Genomic DNA, 25,339 nt, shown 5'->3' with positions numbered 1-25,339 from the left:
TAAAAAGGGTCATATTTTAATTTCTTAGTTCAAGCCCTGCCTTTGTCAGATTTAATATTAAACTCTTTTGGGTTTTTTTCAGTAAACAAATTATATTATTCCTTTAGTGTCATCATAGTTAATAATATTACAGTATAGTATTAGACTTGGTTGGTGATTAAATTACAGATTATCGTTGAACGAAATTTGGACTTTTTACTCAAGAAAATTATTAATCATGCTGCTTAGAGTATACATTGTAACACAAAGAAACAGTTTTTAAAATAATAATCTGGAATATTATTCAGCAAATACCGTATTAGCTCGAAATTGGGAAAAAACATTTTTTTAAATAAAACGTTTTCCTTCCTACCTACAGTACTCTTGTTTATTTATTTATTTTATTTTTATTTATTTTATGTTTATTATTATTGGGGACGGGGCATGTAGCAGGAATCAAACGGGTTTTTGTGCATGACCTTTGTAGTATTATGACTGTTATGATCATCTATACTACTATTATTATTATTATTATTATTATTATTATTAGCATTTTTTTTTAGTATACTACAAAAATGTACAAGTCATGCATTTTTAGTATTTAGCTTTCTAGTATTATAATTACTATTTTGTATGGCGATTAATCAGGGCACCTCAACCCTGACACTATCAGAATGAGCTGGGGAACAATAAATTTTTTTAAACAAATACATTTTTTTTCAAGGGTGTGGGGGGGGGGGGGGGTCAAATGCGCCCTTGTGCAGGAGTAAATCCTCAAATTCGGGCAAAAACAATAGATAAAAACATTAGGGCAAAATGTACTTTCATCATTCTACCAGCAAAAGTAGTTGTAATCCATGTTAAAATGCGTAGTGATTAGTTTGCACCCCTATATAACTGTTTGGTAGTAATGCTAATATGAATAAATGGGCCAAAACCAAGCCCGCCTCCGGACCCCCGAGCCCGTACGCCATTGAGGGCACCAAGACCACTTTTTGTAAATGTTGCAAGCCTGTAGGCCTAAATCGACTATTAATATCTTTATATTGTTCATGTTCCATTTCTACAAAGAAATCAGAAGACTTTGTAAATAATGGCAAAAGTTTCCCTCGAGCGATTGCTGTCTCGTTTTAGAAAATGATGAATCGTTTTTAGAATTTAAGCACAGAAAATTTGAATATCTACATAATCAAGCATAAACGTGAACACAGAAGAGAAAATTAATGTAATTGCTTTAACACTAAGTGGGGGCACTGGCGTACCAAACGGTTGAATGTGATGAGAAATGATTCGTACCACGTCGATACAAATTCGTTTACAAACACTACGGGACGACGTCTCGTTGACCTCTCAACCACGATCTTTGGTTCGAGTTCGAGTTGATGGACCATCAAGTGGTCGCCGTGGATGTGACCAATTGCGAGGTCAGGGTTCAAAACAAGGGCGGATATGCCTCAACGTTCATTGGATATTCGAGGTCAGGGTTCAAAACCAGGGCGGATATGCCTCAACGTTCATTGGATATTCGAGGTCAGGGTTCAAAACCAGGGCGGATATGCCTCAACCTTCACTGGATATTCTCATGAAAAACATGTATGGATTTGGATCAGCTGAAAGTTTTGTATTCCACGTTAATAATTCCGTTTTGATATCCAATCAAAATCAGTGAATGATTTTTGCAAGAGAAATTGTTTCTGACAAATAGATGATTCAAAATAAATATAATTTATCTGAGCGTATGCTAAAGTTTAAATGTCTCAAATTTGAAGCATATGCAACCGTCCAAGACCTACAATAACATCAACGAGGACGGAACGACCAAGAATGAGCGTCAGTTCCTCATCAACTTTAAACAATTGAATGTGGACAGCAGATAGAGGCTCCCTCATGGGCGTTCAGCCACGCAGATTCGTATTTATACATCAGATTGCCGTAACCAAACTAAATCATAATATATAGCCACAGAAATAAAAACACAAACAACAACTGAGATATTAATATTTACTAAACCTAAATTCAACTGTAGTGCTCAGTGATTTATACATTCACAGTGTTCAATCTCAAGTAAGTAATACAATACACAAATCCTACACTAAGAAATAACCACTCCCAACCTCAATAAACTTAACACCTATCCAACAATTACCCGACATATATTACCTAATTACCTGTTCCCAGTGGAAGACACCGATCATCAAGACCAAGACCAAATTGTTTAACATGCACATTCAGAGCTAGCTGTTGTAGCGCACGCCTGTCCTGGGCACAAGTGCCTGCCTCGATCGGCTCCTCCTCCAGGACAGGAAAGGGTGGGGGTGGGAGGAGGAGGGACCGCCTGCACTGGCAGATGCAAGGGAGCAACAGCAGTCCGACCGTAGCCGGTAACAGGCGGAGGGTGATATGGTGCTATGGAATTTGGAATGTCCTGTAGGATTAAGCCGAAAGGGAAATGGGTGCGCATTTTGATGAAGGAAATTTGGCGCAATTTTGATGGTCGTTCTAAAATAAAAGGTCCCAACCACATGTCCTGTCATGTCATAGGGTTTTACGTGCACATTCAGAACAAGCTGTTGTAGCGCACGCCTGTCCATGACAGGAAAGGTGTGGGGGGGGGGGGGGGACGGGAGAGGAGGGGCCGCCTGCACTGGCAGGTGCAAGGGAGCACCAACCACCCGTCGCTCGCTATATTTATACTCCCTCACTACAATAGAGCGGTCTCCCATTGGCCGAAACTTATCAGTCCATCCAGAACAAAGCACGTGCGAAAGCAGCATGCACAAACTGCAATACATTTCAGCATGTCATCTGTAATACTGGCAGCCATAAATAACGCAATACATCATCTGTAATACTGGCAGCCATAAATGACGCAATACTTTTCACAGGTTTGTTACACATCGACAAGAAATCGGGCCCACGTGTGATGATTAAGATTCGAACCCAAAACATTTGCCTTGGTGAACCGTTGTTTGCTAGAATCCATCGCTTTAAAACGATTAGACTATGAATGTATCATCACATGCACGTGTAAATTAAGTCATATATAAACCATGATCAGAATCGATTTATACGAAAAGAAACGAAAATAGTCAATAAATTTATTGGAGATACATGTAGTTATAATACTTACAGAAAGAAACAAAATCGATTACCACATCGGAATGACACGCCAGGTGTCGCAAATGTTCGTTTTAATTGCGATTCTGACTGTAACAAATTATGCGGTTGGCTCTTTGTTCATTATGGAATGTTAGTTGATTGGAAAATGAAAAGAATGTGTGAAATAAAATGAAAGAGATAGAGAATGAAAAGTGGTTTTCAATATGCCGTTGCTTAAAATATGCACAGAAGGAAGCATATTTAGACGAGAAAATATTTTATATATTACTTGTAATGTTATGGTGTCTAGGTTTTAAAAGTAAAGGGAATACAAGAGAATAAACTATCTTAGTGGGCCTCCGTTCGGCGATAACGGGCAATGCCAACATTCGAGTTAAGCGTAACACACACACACGCGCGCGCGCACACACACACACACACACACACACACACACACACACAAACACAACTGTCTAGCGAGCGTTTTCCCCCCGCTCTGTATGGCCGAACTTAGCTAACATACAAGCCGTTTTGGAAACGTTCTAAAATGAGAAAGTTGACGGCAGCTAACGTTAGGTAGAAGTTAACTTAACCCCTGTTCGACATGAAAAGAAAATTGTCACTTGGAACTTTCATCAGGCGCGCAAATAGAGAGTGGGCATGAATTGAACTTCACCAAGCCTTATTGAGTTGAAGGAGGACAAGTGGTTAGATAACCGCACTCGGTCGATATCCGTGCAGCCTAAAGTCGACTCCCAACAGTTCTCCGAGCTACACGTGTACGAGGAGTCCATTAAGAAAGCTCACTGGTAACAAGACGGTTAACAAGCGATGGGAAATGGCCGACCACTCGTCCACGTGTCGAGTTCTGCCTCTCAGTGTGGCTGTGCGACTCGTGAGGATGTTTCTACTGGAGAGTAATGGACAGATCTATTTAACACACCAAGGCAAATCGTCTTCTTTTCCTCAAGAAGAAGTCTTCATTTTTCTAGATGTACGTAATGTACGAATTGTATTTATCATCAGAAAAAAAGAAAGAAAAAGAAATGTAATAATATTGACTTGTGGATATTTGTATATAATTGTTGTTTTATATTAATGCATTGGTTTTATTTGTTTTCATGTAATTAATTATTTTATTTCCATAAACAGGTAATGAATTACAACAGATTGTGTACCTTTAATTATTTTATTCTTAATGACAAGTTGATTACTATTTTCAGGTATCTTGGCTTGTTACAAATTGCACAAGCATGTATGACACTTGCACAACTTAGTAACAATAGCACTATCACCCATGCGCCGCGCCTGTCCTATTGTTTCCAGCTTGGGTACAGTGTAAGCTGATGTGGTTTAAGTGTTCTTATCTGAAATGATAGCTTATTACAGTTCACTGTTTCCTTAAATACTGGTGTACGTCTGGTATTGTGGTCCACATTATAGTTTGCTCTTCTGGAGTTAATACTTCATTTTTGGCTCAATTTATTGGAAGATATTTCTAGAGAAGATTTAAGGTTAGTTATAGTTAGGTTATTTATTGTTCGGCTACACTATAATAACATATACTTTAATGTAAATGTAATTGACTAAATCATGCTTTACAACAAGTAATTATTATATATTTCTGTATAACGTTATAAACTGTACAGTGTAATATTAATTCTTATTAAATCAGTAATTTGATTAATCTGTATCTAAATATGTGATAAACATAATTTAGTATGAATGCAGTGTGTATGTTTGTGGTGATGAACACTTTAGAGATTGTTGTATTTTATTATATATTTTAGGAAACATAACGTGTCTGTGTAGTTATTTATTATTGTAATTCTTTTATGCAGTTACGTCAATCCTTTTAAGTGTGACCAGTTCCATTTGCCCTGGTGTCACATACTTGGTATGTAATATATTTGTATATGTATTTTTATAATATAATTCTTATTTCAGGACATGTATATATTTCACATGATTGATAATATCTTGTGTATTGTAATTTGTGATAATGGAGACATATGTTAAATCATTATTTGGACATGTGAGTGATAATGTATATTATGTATATATGTATTATAACTATGTCTGTTGTAATCATAAGACATATTTTGTATTATGCAATAATTACTTTAATATGTCATGTCATGTTAAATACTATTATTTAAATGATGGAATATTATGTATTGTGTATCCTGAGATTTATATATGTATAATGAATGTATTGTTATATTGTATTTTAATTATATTGTTACAGGGTGATATAAAAATGGAAACTTGTCAGCCATTAAAGAGCCTTTAACCCAACACAATGCAGTTGTCATTTGTTCCAAAACGATGATGCTACTACAGAAATAAACGAGAAGGTCAATACAAAGGTTGGGGTTTTTTTAAAGAAAAAAGAGAAAGGAAGAGAAAAAGAAAAAAGAAGGAAATTCGAAAGCACTTGAGTACAGCGACGTGGAATTCTGATGACTTTGACAAATGTTCATGAGTTTTCCCAGACGACCTTGCGCATCTGTAATAAAGTATTATGTAAATACGCTATTAAAGTAGCACTTATCATCTGTAGGTGCGCAACGATGATGGAAATGATGATGATGAAGATAATGATGATCAAGCACGTTGTCACTAGCACTCAACATGGCTGTCTATCTAAGACATATGTTGAAGAGTTACTTTAAGAGGGATAATGCGCTATTCTCCATTCTTCACTCGTTAATGTTACTAGTCCGGGAGCCAATTCTGAAAAAAGGCCTATACGACCGGTTTGAATATGCTATGAATGCAGTTAAAACACAGTTGATAGCATAACACACACAACTAGTAAAAATGCAGACGTCTTTGTAATTTGCATCAGTAAATGGCGTTATAATGTGGTGGGAATGTGAGTTTATTAAAACTGTAGGTGTGTTTGTATTTTGCGTTAGTGAATCATGTTACATGGTAAGGTGAGACTGTGAGTTTATTAAAACTAGGTGTGTTTGTATTTTCCATTAGTAAATGATATATATGGTAAGGTGAGATTGTAAGTTTATTAGAACTGTAGGTGTGTATGTATTTTGCATCACTAAATGATATATGGTGAGGTGAGATTGTAAGTTTATTAAAACTGTAGGTGTGCTTGTATTTTGCGTTGGTAATTGATGTTACATAGTGAGGTCAGACTGTGAGTTTATTAAAACTATAGGTGTGTTTGTATTTTGCATCAGTAAATTATGTTACAATGTGATATGGTGAGACTGTGATTTATTAAAACTGTAGATAGCTTTGTATTTTGCATCAGTAAATGATTTATCGTGAGGTTGAGACTGTGAATTTATAACAGCTTTAGTTGTGTTGGTACTTTGCATTAGAAACTGATATTATAATCTGTGATGCGAGATTGTCGCTTTAAAACTGCGTGTATGATGAGTCTAGGACAGCTGTTTTACTGGTCTGAAACAAGTTCCTACTTGTACAACAAGCGTATAACACTGGTAAAATGAGGACCATACAGTGTACGATTCCTTCATCTGGAGTCTGTTTTATTGGCCTGTTACTATTTATACAACAAGTGCCTGACACTGGTGAAATGAGGACCATACAGTGTACGATTCCATCATCTGGAGTCTCTGTTTTATTGGCCTGTTACTATTTATACAACAAGTGCATGACACTGGTGAAATGAGGGACATATAGTGTACGATTCCATTATCTGAAGTCTCTGTTTTATTGGCCTGTTACTACTTATACAACACGCGTCTGACCTTGGTGAAATGGGGATCATGATACAGTGTATGATTCCATCATCTGGAGTATCTGTTCTCTTGCCCTGTTACTACTTACACAACAAGTGCCTGACACAGGTGAAATGAGGACCATACAGTGTACGATTCCATCGTCTGAAATCTCTGTTTTATTGGACTGTTACTATTTATACAACAAGCGTCTGACACTGGTGAAATGAGGACCATATAGTGTACGATGCCATCATCTGGAATCTCTGTTTTATTGGACTGTTACTGTTTATACAACAAGCGTCTGACACTGGTCATGTCATGTCATATGGTTTTACGTGCACATTCAGAACAAGCTGTTTCCATGACAGGAAAGGTTGGGGGAGGGGAGAAGAGGGACCGCCTGCACTGGCAGGTGCAAGGGAGCACCAGCAGCCCGACCGAATCGGTAGCAGGCGGGTGGGGGTGGTGCTATGGAATTTTGAATGGAGCCGTTAATGCCAAAGAGAAAGTGGTGCGCAATTTTGAACGGTCAGTCGAAAGGTAAATGGCTGAGCTAGCATAGGTTTTGATATTAGTGAATCGAGAGTAGCTCGTTAATTATAGACCTTTATGTCGCTGGTTGTCTCCCTAGGTTGCCCATAGGGCCCTTATAAAGGGCCTGACCGCTTCTGGTCGTGGCATGACAACCCAGGGAAAGACTCGTGCAATTGTGTATTTGGCACTGGTAGGCAAGGCAGCTGTTCCGGGTTGGTCGGCTTGATGTTTGTTGACGGGGTCCTTCGTGTCCTCCTTTTAGTGTCACCAAGTACAAGTTACACCAGCAGCAAGTATTTGAGGTTTGGGTAGGGGAGGCCGATATTCTTTTGTTCATCTTCCCCCGGGTGCATTTCTGACACTGGTGAAATGAGGACCATATAGTGTACGATTCCATCATCTGGAATCTCTGTTTTATTGGACTGTTACTATTTATACAACAAGCGTCTGACACTGGTGAAATGAGGACCATATAGTGTACGATTCTATCATCACTGACAAGCTCGCCTATCGCCAGTAGTTCCAGCACTCTTCTAAAATCGATAGTATAGAAAAATGTTTATTGGACTATATGTTTAAAATTCTATTGGATGTTGTAGACTGTATGCTGAGAAGAGACATATGTGAAACCGAACGCGATGAATGTCTGAAAATTGGGTCAGTGTTGTTATTCGCCGAATATAAAACGATAACGACATGAAGGCGTTCCGTGTTAGTCATTTAAAATGACACAATAACCAATATGGTGAAATAGAAGTGGACATTGCAGTAAAACGAAACGCCATAAGTACAGCAACAGGGCTCAGGCGCCTATAGCCAAACTGGCCATTTGCCACTATTTATACAAAGTTGTTAAGGCATATATTATTTGGCTAATGGAATTTTGTTTATTTAAATATATTTTTAGGAAATACCGTACTCTATAGATTTGAAAATTGACTAAAACAAAATTCTTTTCAGTGCCATGTGCGCATCCCACTTAGTAGTCTAGAATAATAGTAAAAGTAACTTACAAGAAAGACTTGTTGTCAAATATATATCAAGACATTAAAAAAGTGATTCTTTTCTTTAAATAACAAGGAAGAAAGTTTGAAAGTGATAACTGAGTTGAAAGAAGTGAAGAATAGAATTGATACAATGTATAGAAATGCATTTAAAGCAGGATAATTGTCATAAAATGTCTCAAAGCATATAAAAAAAAAAAAAACCCCGAGTGGTTTGAATATTACAGAACTTCCACAGAGATGCTGAATTTCCAGGAAGAAGTCAATATTGTATGAGATTCCACAATATCTATGTACAAGATGACCTTTCGGATAAAACAGTAGACGAAAGCAAAACACTGTGCACTTTTGTACATGAAAAATTAAAGCAAAAAAACATTAGAATGTGTAATAAATGTTTACTCAACATCCATTGTGTCATGTTTTATTAACGAGTTTGACGATATTGTGGGAATTGGTATACGAAGTTGTGTAAACTAATAATATGCGAAATATATAAGAAAGGAAATTTAGATAATCCAATCAATTATCGTAGCATATAATCAATAAATGTAAAGTGAAATATTTTGAAAACTTACTTTGTGACGGGCCGATCCTCTGTGCAGAGTTTGACGGAGGGGCATGTGTATTATTAAATAAAGGAAACTTGAAGGAAGAAATACTTTTAATTACGGTTAAAAGAGAGGAAACCCGCTGTTGATTAAAAACAAAGGATCGTTTATATACAGCATCGCATAGACAGGATAATACATACCACAGCCTTTGTTACATCAGTTGTGGAGGACTGACTGGAACGAGAAATATTGCAATATGCCCACCGATGGGGATCGATCCTATGCCGACCGCGCATCGAGCGAACGCTTTAGCACTGGGCAACGTCCCGCCCTCTTAATGAAAAAGAGAGACATATATCTATAGATATTCGAAACGTCCGTAAAGCAATATTTAGCGCAGCGTTGCTCTAAAGTTTCCAACGGTAGCTATGAGGTGATAGTTGCAACAACATTGTGTTCCTTCTCCATAACTCGAGTTTAGAAAAGAGAAAGTCCAAGAGTCAAAGGTCAGATGAATAATGAGAGTGGGGAAGTAGTATGAAGCAGAAATGGAAACTTTCAGAGCTGTGTTAGCTGGCGCATTGTCATGCAGGAGCGTGACACCACTCTGCCGTTTTCCGCGACATTTACTTTTAATATGATGTCGCAACACTTTCAACTCATCTGCATAGTAAACCCCATTTGTCTTGATGTATTTCTGTTCACTTCAAAATCCCATTTCCCTTCCCAAAAAAATAACATCTATAAAACTACACATATCTCTTAATAGGATAGTACGATACGTCTGGCTAACATTTGCAACTTCTTGTTTAGAATATTCAATTATATTCTTCTGATGAGTTTTTAATCATCCTAATGTCTCTATCGGCTCAAAACAACGTCTTGGTGGGATCATCTGATGCACGTCACACTTCTAATGATACCCGTTTTTATTTATTTATTGTTCTTCTTCTTATTATTATTTGTTGTAAGTACCATGAAGAAACTTCATTCGATTAAATCACAATGATGCAATCCCAAACTTCGACTTCTCATAAATATAGGGAACGCCATTTTTTATACTATAAAATTTACAACACAAGTTATTTATTTCTGAGCCGATGGTTTTTTTTTTACATTGCACACAAAACTAATATGTTTTATTTCCAAAACACGTTTACTTTTTTTTTCTTATGTCAAACCAAATTAAAATTATTTGCTAAAAACATTTTCGAAGGAGGATGGGACGGACTAGAAATATATAAATGTTTGTTTTTGACTAGTAATCTGGGTCCATATTTTCGATCCTACTTAGCGCTTCGGTGTTACGATAAGCGTTTAACGTCACTATGACATGTGCTGAAGTGACGTTATCACTTGAGTTGGAAGCGGGTGTGTGTGTGTGTGTGTGTGTGTGTGTGAAGGGGCATGTGCCCCCTTTTTGATCCAGTAGCAGGCGCAATGGTTTATATATATTTATATATATATATATGTGTGTGTGCCCCCCCCCCCCCCCCCCCCCCCCCCCCCCCCCCCCCCCCCCCCCCCCCCCCCCCCCCCCACACACACACACACATACACGTTGGCACCTTCCTACGCCACTGATTACAACCTACGACCGTTTTACGATTTGGAAGCGCTAAGATAGCTTCGAAAATCTCTAGCCTGACTCCTTATTGGTAGATGTCATCCAGACTTTCTGACGTCACCAAACATCACAGTAACGACAACGATGATTGGTTGATAGTGATTGATAAGCTGTTTGACAGCAGTCTCTTGATACTTGATGTCACAAACCAACTGCCTTAAGGAAACAATCTCCACTGGTGAAAATACAATTTAAGTCTATGAAAAAAACACACCAATCTTTGCTTCCTCGTTGATCTTTTGCGACAGAGTGGCTCCGATGACAGATAGAATGTGTTGTTTGTGTAAATATCTCGGAGGCTGGTGTGTTGTAGACGATGATCGAGTTGTGTAGTCAATGTCAGATTGCAGCTGGATGTGCTGTTTTGGTTGCAGAGAAAGAAAAACAGCACCTGCTTGTTTAGATAAACAACATCCACTGACAAAAGTGAATCTCGTCTTCAACACTTTCTGCTAAACAATAGTAGCTAGATGATTGGGTTTTTTTTAAATCAAACATTGGGAAAATATAATGTAAATCCATTTAACTGCAGTATTCCTTGGGGTATTCTTTTTGGGTTAGAACAATACGAAAATGTGCTACGTCTTAGTTTAAAGCTGCCATTTTTAGTTTGCTCTTTTTGTCTATTTGGAGAAGACTCTATGTTACTTCGCCCTGATTCTTTGTTCTGACCCCTTGTTATTTTACACTAGGTTTCTACTAACTAGATTCTCAGTCAAATCCATGTCCTTGACAACACACAAGTGACACGGGCGCATCACACGTGAGCTAATTTGTAAAATAGCAAGGTATGTTATGTAATTGTTCCTATACTTAACACTCAGAAACTAGAGAAAAAGATAGGACAGACTTAAAATAATAATTGCGGTTCCTACTGCCTCTACCTTGTGAATTCTGGAATAGCATTAACGTTAAAAGCAATAACGTCCCGAAATCTGGTGAGACCCCACGTAGGAATATTTCGAATATTGAATATAAAACGAAGTTATGTTTCATCATTTTGTTTAATCAGCGCAAGATCCAGTAATATGGCTGGCCAAGAATGGCTATTCATGCTGGTAAGCTGGATATACTGAACTGTGCCCGTTCGCGCCATGATAAACACGGGCTCATATATTAGTACTCCTACAAAGTAGAATGTATAGCTATTCTACATTTAAGATTTAGCGTCCTGAGGAGTGGCAGTGTTCCTACAAGAAGGACGTAGTCATCTGGAGTGGCCGTCCTCCCACAGACATGCATATATTAGTACTCCTACAAAGTAGAATGTATAGCTATTCTACATTTAAGATTTAGCGTCCTGAGGAGTGGCAGTCTTCCTACAAGAAGGACGTAGTCATCTGGAGTGGCCGTCCTCCCACAGACATGCATCTGATAAGCATTCGTGGTAGCAGTCACGACCTTGTTAAAACATCCTTTAGACTACCGAATATTTGACATCCAGTAGCGGATGATTAACAAATCAGTGATCTAGTGGTGTCGTTAAACAAAACAAACGTTCTACCTTGTCCAGAAAAACGTTTGTAATGTGTTAATGGTTTTATCGTTCATATTGGATTGACAGATGGCGCCCGACAGAAGGATCCTCCAGACATACAGAAATCTAGTCTCAGTACCACAACGCTTTATAATACGTCCACCCACTATACAACTATACACTAGCACAACTTTAAAAAGAGGCACTCACAATGTGCTAAAAGTACACAAATATGTCTTACTTAAGATATGACACTCCCTGTAACGAACTCAGCCAGTCAAACCATTAATCTGTTAAAATGAGGCTGTTTCGAAGTTTGAGGGAAGAGGGGGGGGGGGGGGGGGGGGGGGGGGGGGGGGGGGGGGGGGTGGGGGGGGGGGGGGAGGTTGCACCCCCTTGCATTTCACAAGGAATTGGGCTTCTTTTAAAATTATTTCAGAACGCAAATTCAAGGAATGACAAAATAATTTTTCCCCCAAAATCTTGTTTCTACCACACGTATCAGACATATTTACTCGCTAATATAGACCTACTGTGTGTAGTTTGTGGACATTGCTAGTGTAACAGTAACCAAACAATTCGAAGAAGACACTATATTAATGTGTCCATATTATGTTTTAATGTCACCCCTCTTCACACACACACCCACCCTCCCCCTTACTTTAGGCTAACTATGTCCCTGAAAATCTAAAAGGTAACCTTACCTGTTTTTATTAAAGTCCACCATCTATGCTGTATCATGGCTGCTTCCTTCGACTGCATAGTTCCCACTACAGGTCGACGAGCTGGTCTCCGCGCCGTGTGATACGATTCCCTCGCAGAACGCCTTATATGGAGGAATGTCAACGTTTCACGCTCAGGTATCCGTATCAGGTTCTGAATATTTCATACAGTGAATCATTCCACCAGATATATTAATCAAATATCTCCATTTCAACAAAATTATAATACATCAACATAACGAGATTAAATATTAAACGACGATATGGCATTGTGGCACCATCGTTTTGGTTTCGTATGCAATGTAATTATCATTTACCTTTCAGATATACATTTTGTTTTGTAAATGGTCAAATTTTAAAAACTCAGTCAGATGCATTCGTAAGGCGTTAGGATCAAACAAAACTAGCTTTTTTATGACGGTTGTCTGGACTGGGTTTGTTAATATGACAGGGATATGCTAATTAAGTGACGTCAGTTACATATTACATACAGCATTTGATTTGAATGAGTGAAAGGAATGATGGAACACTTAGGTTGGATAAAAACACATTTAATATAAAATGCCAAAACAACAAGTAATATATGAGCTATGGAAGAAATATTGTTTTTAGATCATGTAATGCGTTTACCAACCTTAATCCCTGTCAACAAAATGGTCAGTTGCATAACGAGCAAAACAATGTCGTTTTATACGTCAGAATGATTTTTATTTTTCACAAACGTAGGTTAAATATTTATAAAAGTTTGCTTTTAAAAAGATGTAACTAACAAGTATACTATGCGTTAAATATAACATTAAAAGATATGGTAAGGTTGTATATTTTTTATAGAGTAGCCTACGAAGTTAAAGGCACAGACCCTAGTTTCAGCTCGTAAAAATGGACACTAAATTTAGTTACTCCACAAACCTGTAACAAAGTTACGACAGAGTGAAAGAAGAGTCTGTGACGTTAAAACCGGGAAATCTCCTTAAAAAATAGACTATAACTCGAATCAATAACCGCTACTTCTCAAAAACACGTGCGTTTTTTAAAATATAAAAAAAAAGCATTTTGTAGTATTAGAAACAACAGGATGATCAGAAACACTTCGGTTGTACAGAAATGGTTAATCTAAACAATAAAATATAAGTAATGTTTAATTTCAGTGATCATAAACGGCTCTAATAGTGAAAGAATATACCTTAGTGTTTAGAAACTAGGGCCTGTCCCTTTAACGTGATGACGCTAAATGTCATTTAATACCGAATGGCCTTAACTGACAGACGTAGTAAAGAAGTACAAAACGTTCCGATGCGTCATCCTCGGTTAGGGCTGCAATGCATCATTACAACGCAGGGGAATAATTTACATTGATTTCAATTGTTTTATGCTACACATAATCCATTATCGTTTCACATTTATAGAAAATCTGTTAAAATGGTTTTGTTTGGAGAAAGGGTGGGGGTTTGTTTGTTTTAATGTGGTATTTTATTAGTCGAGAGAGTACGAAACCCGCTATTGCCACATAGGCAACTCCTACCGAATGACAGCAAGGAATATATGTTCTTTCTTATAGGCATGACAACACATGACATTGCCATTGATGGACCAGCCCATGTGGCAGTGGCTAGAACGGGAAAACGCTGGGGGTCGATCCTACAACTCATTGCAACAGCGGCAAAAAACAAATTTGTTTAACGATACCTCTAGAGCACAATAATTTATTAATCATCGGCTACTGGATGGCAAACATTTGGTAATTTTGACGATTGGTCTCAGAGAGCAAGATATCGTTTATATGCACCATCCCACAGACAGGGTAGCACATTTGATATACCAGTCAGTGCACTGGCTGGAATGAGAAATATCCCAATGGGTCCACTGACGGGGATCGAACCTAGACCGATCGCTCATCAGGCGAGCGCTTTACCTTCTCACTCGGACAACATCGTACACACACACATCTGCCGAATGCGTGGTAGAGCACTTCCGGTTTGATAGGACGGCACCGATATCCGAGGTTCGAGGTCGGCTATTTGCTGCAGCTGTATGCTAGACCCTAAACCTAACACTAAGCCCTACACTAAATCTATCCCTCACCATCAGACCTTTTTAAAAAAATTTAGTTATCTGTTGTGTACCAGAATAAATCCAATTATGCAAAATTAGTCAAATGTGTTATCTCTTCTCATATCCATTTTGCAACAACAAACGTGACTACTGCGTTCTCAATGGACATCAATATATGTAACCATGCCCCCCCCCTCCCAACCCCACCCTAAAAGACATAGCATTATTTTAAATAATAAAAAGGTTATTTTCTTTCCAAATCACCCACAGTACGTAACAGCATCGGGGAAATATCCCGTTTTGGGGGGATGATTGGGTTGGTGTTTTTGTTATGTTTTGTTTGTTTATTTGTATATTAAAGGAACACTCCTGAGTTTGCTGCATTATAAGATATTTCCGACTAATAAAATAGTTCTACGATTAAACTTACATATTAAATATAGTTTCTTGTTTAGAATATCCGTGTCTGTATATTAAATGTATTTCTGGTCCTGGATTTCGTCTTCAAATAAATTCGTACGAAAAAATATATTTTAGGAAATAAAATGAAATTTAACCTAATGCAAATATTAGAACGATCAGAAACACGTTTAATATAAGGCCACTAATATTTTATGCATAAAAATATATTTTATAATTAATTACAATCGTTACAAAGTCTCTGTCGATAACATCTAAAAAATTGCAGCTCAGGAATGTCCCTTTAATTATCGGTACATAAAGTATCAAAAACAAAAATATAGTAAATTGGAAGTTAATTCAGTATATATATATATATATATATATTTACGAGAATACATTTTATTATTAAATTATATATATATATATATATATATATATATATATATTTACGAGAATACATTTTATTATTAAATTAATCTCCACCACCAAAACAGCGTAATTAAAAAACAAAATTGAGGTCAGGGTTTATCTTTTCAAGGACATACTATTTATTTTTCAGTAAGAAGCAAACCGATTTGTAATGTCTTAAGTTGCATTCAATGAACTATCACCGTAAACACGACGTGAATGGGTCAATTCGCACCATCCAAATGGCTAGCAAGTCATGAATTGGAAATTTGCTCATTACTAAACCGGGTCTTCCATCATTCCTTCAAGCAGTGAATATAAGTGAGAAACATTGATTTTTCTTCATCGTCACTAATTCCCCATATGATGGAGGTGTTTATCTCTCGGTCCCCGGTGTCGCCCAGCAGATGGCGCTTTACACAGTCTACCAAGATGGCCGAGTCGCGGACAAATGACACTTTAGACTCTTCATAGTCTCTTAATTCTTTGTAGAAGCACATTACAGAGGCAAACATGCAAATGTGTGTATTGGTGGCGATGTGAATAGTTAAGGAGTGTTTTAGTATCTCCACGAGGTGTGATAGGGTAGAAAGCACTGTAAATTAAAACTTGTTGACAAATTCTGATACAGACACATTATCAACAGGCTGCAAAAACCAGAAGACGATCACAAACCCGTTGATGCCACTCCATAGGCTTCTTTCTTCGATGCTCGGCAATGGATCGAGTACATGCACTATCCCATATACATGATAGTACATACACCCAGATGTTGAACATAGAGCTGCAATGAATCATAGCCCACTGGGCCCACCGACGAGGGTCGATCCTAAGGCGATCGTGCATCATGACAGCAGTCGTAGCTACGTCCCACCTCTGCTGTTGAAATTTGGACAAGAACGTTATCCGCGATCAAGACCGTATCTCTGCACAATGCAGAGTTTGAATGGGAATTTGGAAAAGTATTGGTTGATTCCATGAATCTCTATCCATTGCCTCGTCTATAGGACAGCCACTCCCGAGGAGATCCATTACTGGACAATATACAAAATACAGTTGCACTGCCACAAAGTGGAGTGCCACTCCCAGATTAATTTACTAAATCAAAACTTGCATACGACAGAGCTCATTAGAATAAATTCAATGGTGATATCAGGTATAATAACTCTAACCCTTGTATATATTTTTAAGGTCTATTTATTGCCTACCAGAATACATTCAGTTATATAAAAAAAATACCCAAGTTAAATGTATCATTGTATAGTTTTCCGGGGGTTTTGTTTTTCACAATACCTTGAGATGTCGAGTTGGCATTTTGTGTATAGCTTTATCATGTACTGTTACAGATCAAGTTTGATTTTCATGGCGATTTACCTAAAAATGTTTTACAGTTATGACCCTTGAACTTAGGAGATACGAAAATTAGCTTTCCGGGTGGTTTTTCCCCACAATGCCTTGGGATATTGAGCTAAAATTGTGTGTATTGCTTTATCATGTACTGTTACAGATCGTTTGACTTTTATGACGATTTACTAATTTTTCACAGAGTTATGACCCTTGAATTTAGGAGATACGAAATTTGTTGGGCACGGTAGGGGACATGTATTGCTTTAGCAGTACTCTCAGAATGATTGTCAATTCTCATATCCATTTTACAACTATAGACCGGAAAAGTGCGATGTCTATGGAATTCAGTATAGATGTGCACAAGGAAAATGAAAGACTCGACATGCACACTCAGTACCCACCGTAATTATTCACACGTTCTAGGTAATAAAATACGCGTGCAATCTACTGGGGTTTGAAATAGTTTTCATGCATGCATAAAGAAACCAGGCATTGAAACTGATGTTGAAGATAAAATTAACGAAGTTGAGTGAACGTAACAGCAGATCTATGATCCCACATAATTCTAATCCTTTCGATATTATGATTGTATAATCGAAAGTTGAACAGTTGATGCAATGAAACCGCCGATATTTGATGCAATGAAACCGCCGATATTCACTGATGGAGTTCCAACACTAATAAACAAACGTTGACGCTGCAAAAGGTCTGCCAAGTCAAGGCAAAGGTTGGAACAAAATGGCAGAACAGAACAGAACATATCTTTATTCACTCTCATGGCCACCATCTGGTGGCATCTGGGGAACATACGTAACAAATAGTTACACAGCTTTAAAAAATGATATAAATATACACAGATGAGCAGTTAAGTGTTAAAAGAAATAAAGATAAAAACATTTAGAAATGAAAGGTACATTATGAGGCACAGAGAATTGTTTGTTAATAAAAGTAAAGTTTGTTTTATTTAACGACGCCACTAGAGCACATTGATTTTTTTTTATCTTATCATCGGCTATTGGACGTCAAACATATGGTCATTCTGACACGGTTTTTTAAAGGAAACTCGCTGTCGCCACATAGGCTACTCTTTTACGACAGGCAGCAAGGGATCTTTTATTTGCGCTTCCCACAGGCAAGATAGCACAAACCATGGCCTTTGTTGAACCTGTTATGGATCACTGGTCTGTGCAAGTGGTTTACCCATTGAGCCTTGCGGACCACTCTCAGGGTTTGGAGTCGGTATCTGGATTAAAAAACCCATGCCTCGACTGGGATCCGAACCCAGTACCTACCACGACGCCACCAAGGCCAGTCTGTTTGTTAATAAAAACAATCCACAAAATACAAGTGTTTAAGAACCCCGATACGTTTGCAATTAAAGAGTTGCTGGTATGTGTATACAATCCACACCTAAAAAGTATAATATTCGATGTTCATTAAGCTTCATTTTATTATGTGGATGGTAAACTACATAAATACCATTCAGAGTTAATTTCAATGACTATAGTTCTGGGGACAATAATACAAAATAAAAATAAAATAATAATAAAAAATAATTGTTTTTTTGTTTTTTTTAAATGACTATAGTCCGTCCCACAGGGAACGCCTTTTTTCATACTATCAAATTTAAAACAAGTTCTATTTATTTCTGAGCCGACCGTTTTAAAAATTGCACACAAAAATAGTAATTGTTTGTGTTATTTCCAAAATACTTTTACTTTTCTTCTTATGTCAAACCAAACTGAAATTATTTACCAAACACATTTTTGTAGGTTGATGGGACGGACTATAAATAATTGGTTGTCTTTATAGTCTATGAGCCAGGACCCAAAATTTGGCCAATTGGTACCACCTGGGGGGACGAATGCTCATAGTGATTTTTGTCACGGCCTACATCCCTAGGGATGGAAAATTTATGATAGCATTGCACTGTGTATATCCACCCGTTTTGTGACCCTACCCCCATTTCCACAACAGTTATATTTTGTTTACAGAATTGCTAAAGGGTGACTATATTAAAATCATTGTAAAATATTTATCTGGGCATTTAGGAATACAAAACTAGGAGGATTGGGCGTTAATGGATTGGAGAATTCAGACATGTTATCAATATTGAAATCCTTTGAGAATTAGGGTCTCATATAACACTTTCTCTATAACGTTACAAAATACAATTCAGTTTTATTTTTCAGTAGAAATTCAACATAAAATTTTGGCACAGCACCTCAAATATTCTTCTTGAAGGATCTTATTGCAGCAGAAGTTTGTTTTGACATCTAGTTAAAATTTACATCCTATATATAAAATTTTCTTGGAAGTGGTTTTGTGTAACGACCCTTTCGATAACCCTACCCCTTTCCTCAAAAGCAGTATTTCAAAGGAATTGTTAACAGGGTAACTCAATAAAAACAGCATACAATATTTATTAAGATATACATGGCAAACCTAAATGTAGACGAATTAATGGGATATAAATCTGAAAAATAGAAGCAACAGTGACAACATTTGAAGGTTAGGGTCTCACATAACACTTTTTGTTTAATGTTAGGTAATTCAGTAACAGTTGAGTTTAGTTTTACACTTTTTCAGGGCTTTAATGTACCTGAATGTCTGTTGGACTCCCAAGCATTATTTGAATCTTCTATAAAGCATTTAATCTATTTGCTGATGAAGTTATTAACATGAGTGAGTATTCATATGGCTTTAAAAAAAAAAAACAAAAAACTCTATTAATACAAATTTTATTATTTTCTAATATAAACTCATTAAAGGTCCCTGTTAAATTAAAATGTACTTTGATCACATATTTTTGTTACATGCAGATGATAATAATGATTATTGTTTAAAACCATAACATTCTACAAGACTGAGTCGAAGCAATAAATCAGTTGGAAATGCATACATTGCCTTGATAGATTAAAACTGTCAATGATAAAGATGGATGCATATTTTGCAGATATCAAAATTTCTGTGCTACATTTCCATCACCGTCTTCAACCTGGTTGTCTTCAATTGCAACATGAGCTGCATGCAAGCATCATTCAAGTTGAAAACACCGGATGGCATACCACCTTGGATATTGTTTTAATATTCGTGTATACTGCCTTTCTTCATTCTTTGACTAGGAAAGTATTTAAATTGGTGATATTGGTAACCTGACTCCGAAAGATTCTTAGTTGTTGTGACGGAACATGCTCTTAATTTAGTTTTCTCCTGTGGCGATATTAATTTGTTTTAGAGGGCCGTGTGCAGTTCCAATATGCACTTAAGCCCAGGTGGGCACCTTGTTACGAAATACCTCTGCGCGACGGTCGTCGAGCTCTTTCTATTACACACCCAGACCAGCTGCGGAGGCCATGTGGCCAGTAGTTACGTAATACCTCCGCGAGTGCGGTTTTCACGACCGTGATTTTGGCGACTAGGCGTCAGTAATTCTGGCCATCTAAGAAAAATATGCCGGCTTGGTCGCTGTGGAAATCTCACTTGATAGGCGATATTCGGCTTTTATAATAAATAGCTAGGGTTTTAGAGATATCAGAGAGAAACATATTGGAAGGCTTCCAGGGAACGCGTCCGTTTGGACTTGGTAAATATTATTTCTGCTCTGTTGTATAACCTTGATGTGATTGATGTGACTTTAAATATCTTAATACTGTATTATACCAATATTATTTAGACGGTGCTGCCGGTAATCTGACGCAGTAAACTGTAGGCTCACTGTTCTAATATATATAAAGCTTAACCAGTCATCCTAGAGGACCTAGGTAAACTGTAGGTTATTGTCTTTATTGTGATAGGTACCGGTATTAATTCTGTATTACAAGGTTACTGAATGAGTAGTTAGGGTTAATTAAAAATTTACCAGTTAGGAATAGAGTTGTAATTTCCTTTATTAATTAAGTTCCCCTGGAAGCATTTCTCAATTATCACACGTGTGGGTGTTGTGTCACGGTGAAGTGATTACAATATTGTGTAAACTAGATACCTAGAGATTAACTAATTAAGTGATCAGTTCTGGGTTGTTATTATTTGTTGTTGTTAATTAACTACTTCGGCAGTACATTTGTCAGCGTAGTATTAATACAGATTCCAAAGTGTATTGTGTTTTTGTTGTTTTCTAGTGAACTAAACGTGCTATAATAATACATACTTTATATAAGATCTTATCTCTGATCATACCTAGACGAGCCACGCGGGTTTTGAACTGCCGGTTACAGAGAGATCTAATAAATATACAGTTAGGAGAGATATTTGGATAATCGTGTTTCATTCAGTTACGGGTATTATAGGATCCCCGTGACAGTTGTTTTACAAAATATGTTGCTCTTAGTAAAAGTCCCACGATATATATCAACCACAATATTACCACGTTTTGTGTGGCTTCCACCTCATAATGCTTTATGTAACTTTGATTTACGTCTGAAAAAATAACTCAATCACTGTTTACTACCTGGACCAAGTCAATCACATCAACAATAGTTACACATTTTCTGTTAGACTATCTGCTCATGTCAAATTCATCTGCAACGAGGCCCATTATAGAGGTACCAATGAAAGTTAAAGGATATCTGGAAATTGTACCTTGTGTCAGCTCAGTGATGCACTCAAACAGTTATTGATCTTTAATTTATTTTCCTGGCACAAATGGTTAATGTTTCAGCTTTTCATATTCTGATTTTGTCACGAGATTTATTGTTATATATAGTCGCTCACCCTTGAAGGTTGTATAAGATTGTTCTTCATCAAGTCAAAAGCAGTATCCACTGAAACTGCCTATGCAGTACAGATATTCTCAGCAAAAGCATTCAATCAACATTGAATGAGGCTTACTACCAGTACTATGGAATATAATTCCTTAAAACGTTTGGCTCCGGAAACGTTTTTGTGTGACACATTGATGTTCTGCTGTATCTTTTTAGCACCAGAATTTAGCCTTAACTCTGTTGTTACCTCTTAGAGTCCGGGCATCTTTATTCACTTTAACTTAGTGTTTTTTAGGAATGCATCTACAAATATTGTTGTCAGACATCTGATAAAAAAAATGTTGCCAATCTGAAAGATGGGTTTTGTGCTTAATAAGTTGGTGTGCATGTGCCATAATACAGCTTGTCAAAGCAGAGCACCGTGGAATCACTACCTTAATAGCCCTAAAGGCTAAGCAATGCATCTATGTAACTGTGAGGCATCAAAAATTATGAAAAGTTTTTATATCTGTGGAACAGACATTTGAATAAATCTTTACAGATTGTTTAACTAAGCTAAAACTTGGCAAACTGTTAGGCTGTCAAATTTCATTTGGCACAAGTCTTTAACCATGCTAGGTCTTTTCTTTGGTTGGCTTTTTGCCCAAATAGTAAACTGACCAGGCTGGTCTCATAAGACTTTTAGAGCTTCATAATATACTTGTACATGGTTATACATCTTAACTTTCAAGGACCCAAATAATTACGTCTTCAGCAATCCTATACCCCTATACCTATGTACAAGCCTTGAAATCACCATTATATGATGGCTATAGCATTAAAAATGATTCCATTCTTAAAATAATAATAACACAGCCATCATTATGCCTTTGCAAAGTGACTGATTCATCAGTACGACAATGGTTTGTAAAGGTAGTTTTATTCTGAGATGCTCCGATTCTGGTTCACAATTTGAAATACAATCGTTGGCTCGGAACAAGATGCATTGATAGTAGGCAGACATCTCTGAGGTGGTTCATATTGTATTCTCTGGTACTCATACCGAATTCGGTCCAACTTTGGATTTTCCATTTATCTGTGTTTGTCTTCCTTGCTAGACGTCAAATGTGGTTATTTGTTTTAAAGCAACTTTAGCTAAATGTTTGGGGTTTGGTTTTATAATTGGTACAGTCCATTATCCGTGACTGTGATCCAACACAGGCACCAGAAACATAAAATTTCAAATATTTGCTCCACCAGTGAATGCCACCTCCAGTCTAACAATGTTGTCCAAAGCTAGATTCGTCTGTATTAAGCTAAATGGTGGTTGACACATACTGAAGTGCTAACTCGTGGAAGCCTCTAGTTTCAGGAGACATAAAGCTTTATCATTTGTCTCCAGCAAGGAGTATGACACACCCTATCATGTTATTTGCAATGTCTGGAATAGTTCAATAATATTACATTTTAGGAAACGTATACAGCTGAATCACTTACCAGTGTATTAATACAATTAATAAATAGGTAAACTTGAATATAATAAAAATGTGTTGTTTTGATCTTTTAAGTTGTGGAGTCAACAGTATGCCTATTTGGGTGTGGTCAAGTTATGATATGTTAATATCTTCCATGGACTCTGTATAAAGATACAATTTTAAACAATAATACATTTGTAGTCATGGTTATATTACAAAGATAACAATACATACATGATCAATATGGGTTGTAAACAATAATGTAGATTTTTAATCGGTTTTAGTCTGATGAGAAATCATTTTAATGGCATCTCATTAACATATAACGTCAAATTCACTTTAAATGCAGGACCCTAGGTAGTATTTAACAGCCTAATATAGATTTGTGTGCAATAACACTCCTAAAACAAAACATTTGAGGTTGTCACCCTAAACTTCAAGTGAAATTACTGTTGAGAAATGGTGGAAATTGCATTACGTAATGTGAAACGAAAGTGTTACTTGGGACCCTAAGCCTCTAGGGATGACACAATTGCTTCTATTTCTGAAAATCATATTCCACTAACGTGCTTTTCTCTTATTTTTGTCTCGCCCATCCTAATAAATATTTTATGTTTTATTTAGTCACTGTTAACAATTCTGAATATTGAAATATTGCTGTTGAGGAAATAGGGGTAGGGTTATAAAATATGTAATTACACAGCAAATCTTGCAACAAAACTTTCTTTATAGGATGTAAATAATAGCTGGATGTCCAAATGAGCTTCTATTATAATTAGAACATTTATAGATAATATTTGAGATGCTGGGCCTAAAGTTTATGTTAAATTTCTAGTGAAAAATAAAAATGTGTGAATTGTATTTTGTAACGTTACAGAAAGTGTTATATGAGACCCTAATCCTGAAAGGATTTCAATATTGGTAATATATCTGAATTCTCCAATCCATTGTCTCCCAATTCTCCAAGTTGTGTATTCCTAAATGCCCTGAGAAATATATTACAATGCTTTTAATATAGTCACCCTTTAGCAATTCTGTAAATATATACCTGTTGAGAAATATTGGTGTGGGTTATAAAATGTGTAATTACACAGCAAAGCCTGTGCCAAAACTTATTTATAGGATGTAAATAATAACTGGGTGTCCAAATGAGCTTATATTATAATTAGAACATTTAAAGATAATATTTGAGGTGCTGGGCCTAAACTTTATGTTAAATTTCTACTGAAAAATAAAACTGTGTGAATTATATTTTGTAACGTTACAGATAAAGTGTTATATGAGACCCTAATCCTCAAAGGATTTCAATATTGGGAATATATCTGAATTTTCCAGTCAGTTATCTCCCAATCCTCCAATATTTGTATTCCTAAATGCCCTGACAAATATTTTACAATGCTTTTCATATAGTCACCCTTTAGCAATTCTGTAAAAATATAACTGTTATGAAAATGGGAATAAGGTCACAAAACAGGTAGATACACACGGAAAGCTGTGAGTCCTGCAATGCTATCATAAATGTTCCATCCCTATGGATGTAGGTCTTAAGAAAAATCACTATGAGCAATCGTCCCCCACCCCCCGATGGTACCGACCGACCCCTCTGGCTCATGGACTATACACTCATTTCTGGGTAACAGCTACCAGTAATGCTTGTCAAGACCAAGCAATGAAAGTATCAAATAGTCTATATAGCAGCGAAGACCATTCAACGCATTACATGCTGGTTGTTGTTATACTGGTGAAAATCACAAAATCAGTTTTTTAACTGACAAAATTAATAACAGCATGGCAATGGATATTTCATACCCATTAACGAACACACAATAGCCGATGTGTATTTTTGTGCTGGGGTGTCGTTAAACATTCATTCATTCATTTATTCATTCATTCACCCATTAAGGAATATTCAGGGTTCTTACACTGGAAAAAACATAAAATTCCAGGATATCAAAAAAAAAATTCTAGGACATGAAGTGTTCAATCAATGAATGTTTTTATAACAAATTGTTTTCTGAATTTAGACAGGTTATGAGGACCACAAAACTAAAGATATGAAAAAAATAAACCACAACATTTTTGGCCTAAATTTCCAGGACACATTAAAGTTTAATGCTTTTTTTCAGGCCATCAGGCCTAGATTTTAAAAGAACAAAATTCAAGGACATTCCAAGATTTCCACGACACATAAAACCCCTGATATTCAAAGTAGAATGTGGTTGCCCTCCTTAGTTGCCTTAGGGGCGGGACGTAGCCCAGTGGTT

General features: G+C 36.8%; 1 protein-coding gene across 1 annotated transcript in view; it reads right to left on the bottom strand.

The window, feature by feature from the left end:
- The window catches only part of LOC121378656 (paladin-like), a 141,459-nt gene extending 128,685 nt beyond the window's left edge, over positions 1 to 12,774 (bottom strand). The window contains exon 1 of the mRNA XM_041506930.1: positions 12,692 to 12,774. Coding sequence (XP_041362864.1) covers positions 12,692 to 12,749 — 58 coding nt within the window. The 5' untranslated portion in view covers positions 12,750 to 12,774. The remainder of the gene's footprint in view (positions 1 to 12,691) is intronic.
- Positions 12,775 to 25,339: the final 12,565 nt, after the last annotated feature.

The sequence above is a fragment of the Gigantopelta aegis genome, chromosome 8, assembly GCF_016097555.1.
Source record: "Gigantopelta aegis isolate Gae_Host chromosome 8, Gae_host_genome, whole genome shotgun sequence".
Lineage (NCBI taxonomy): Eukaryota > Metazoa > Mollusca > Gastropoda > Neomphalida > Peltospiridae > Gigantopelta > Gigantopelta aegis.
Note: the sequence above shows the minus strand (reverse complement) of the source record. Positions and strands in the feature narration are given on the sequence as shown.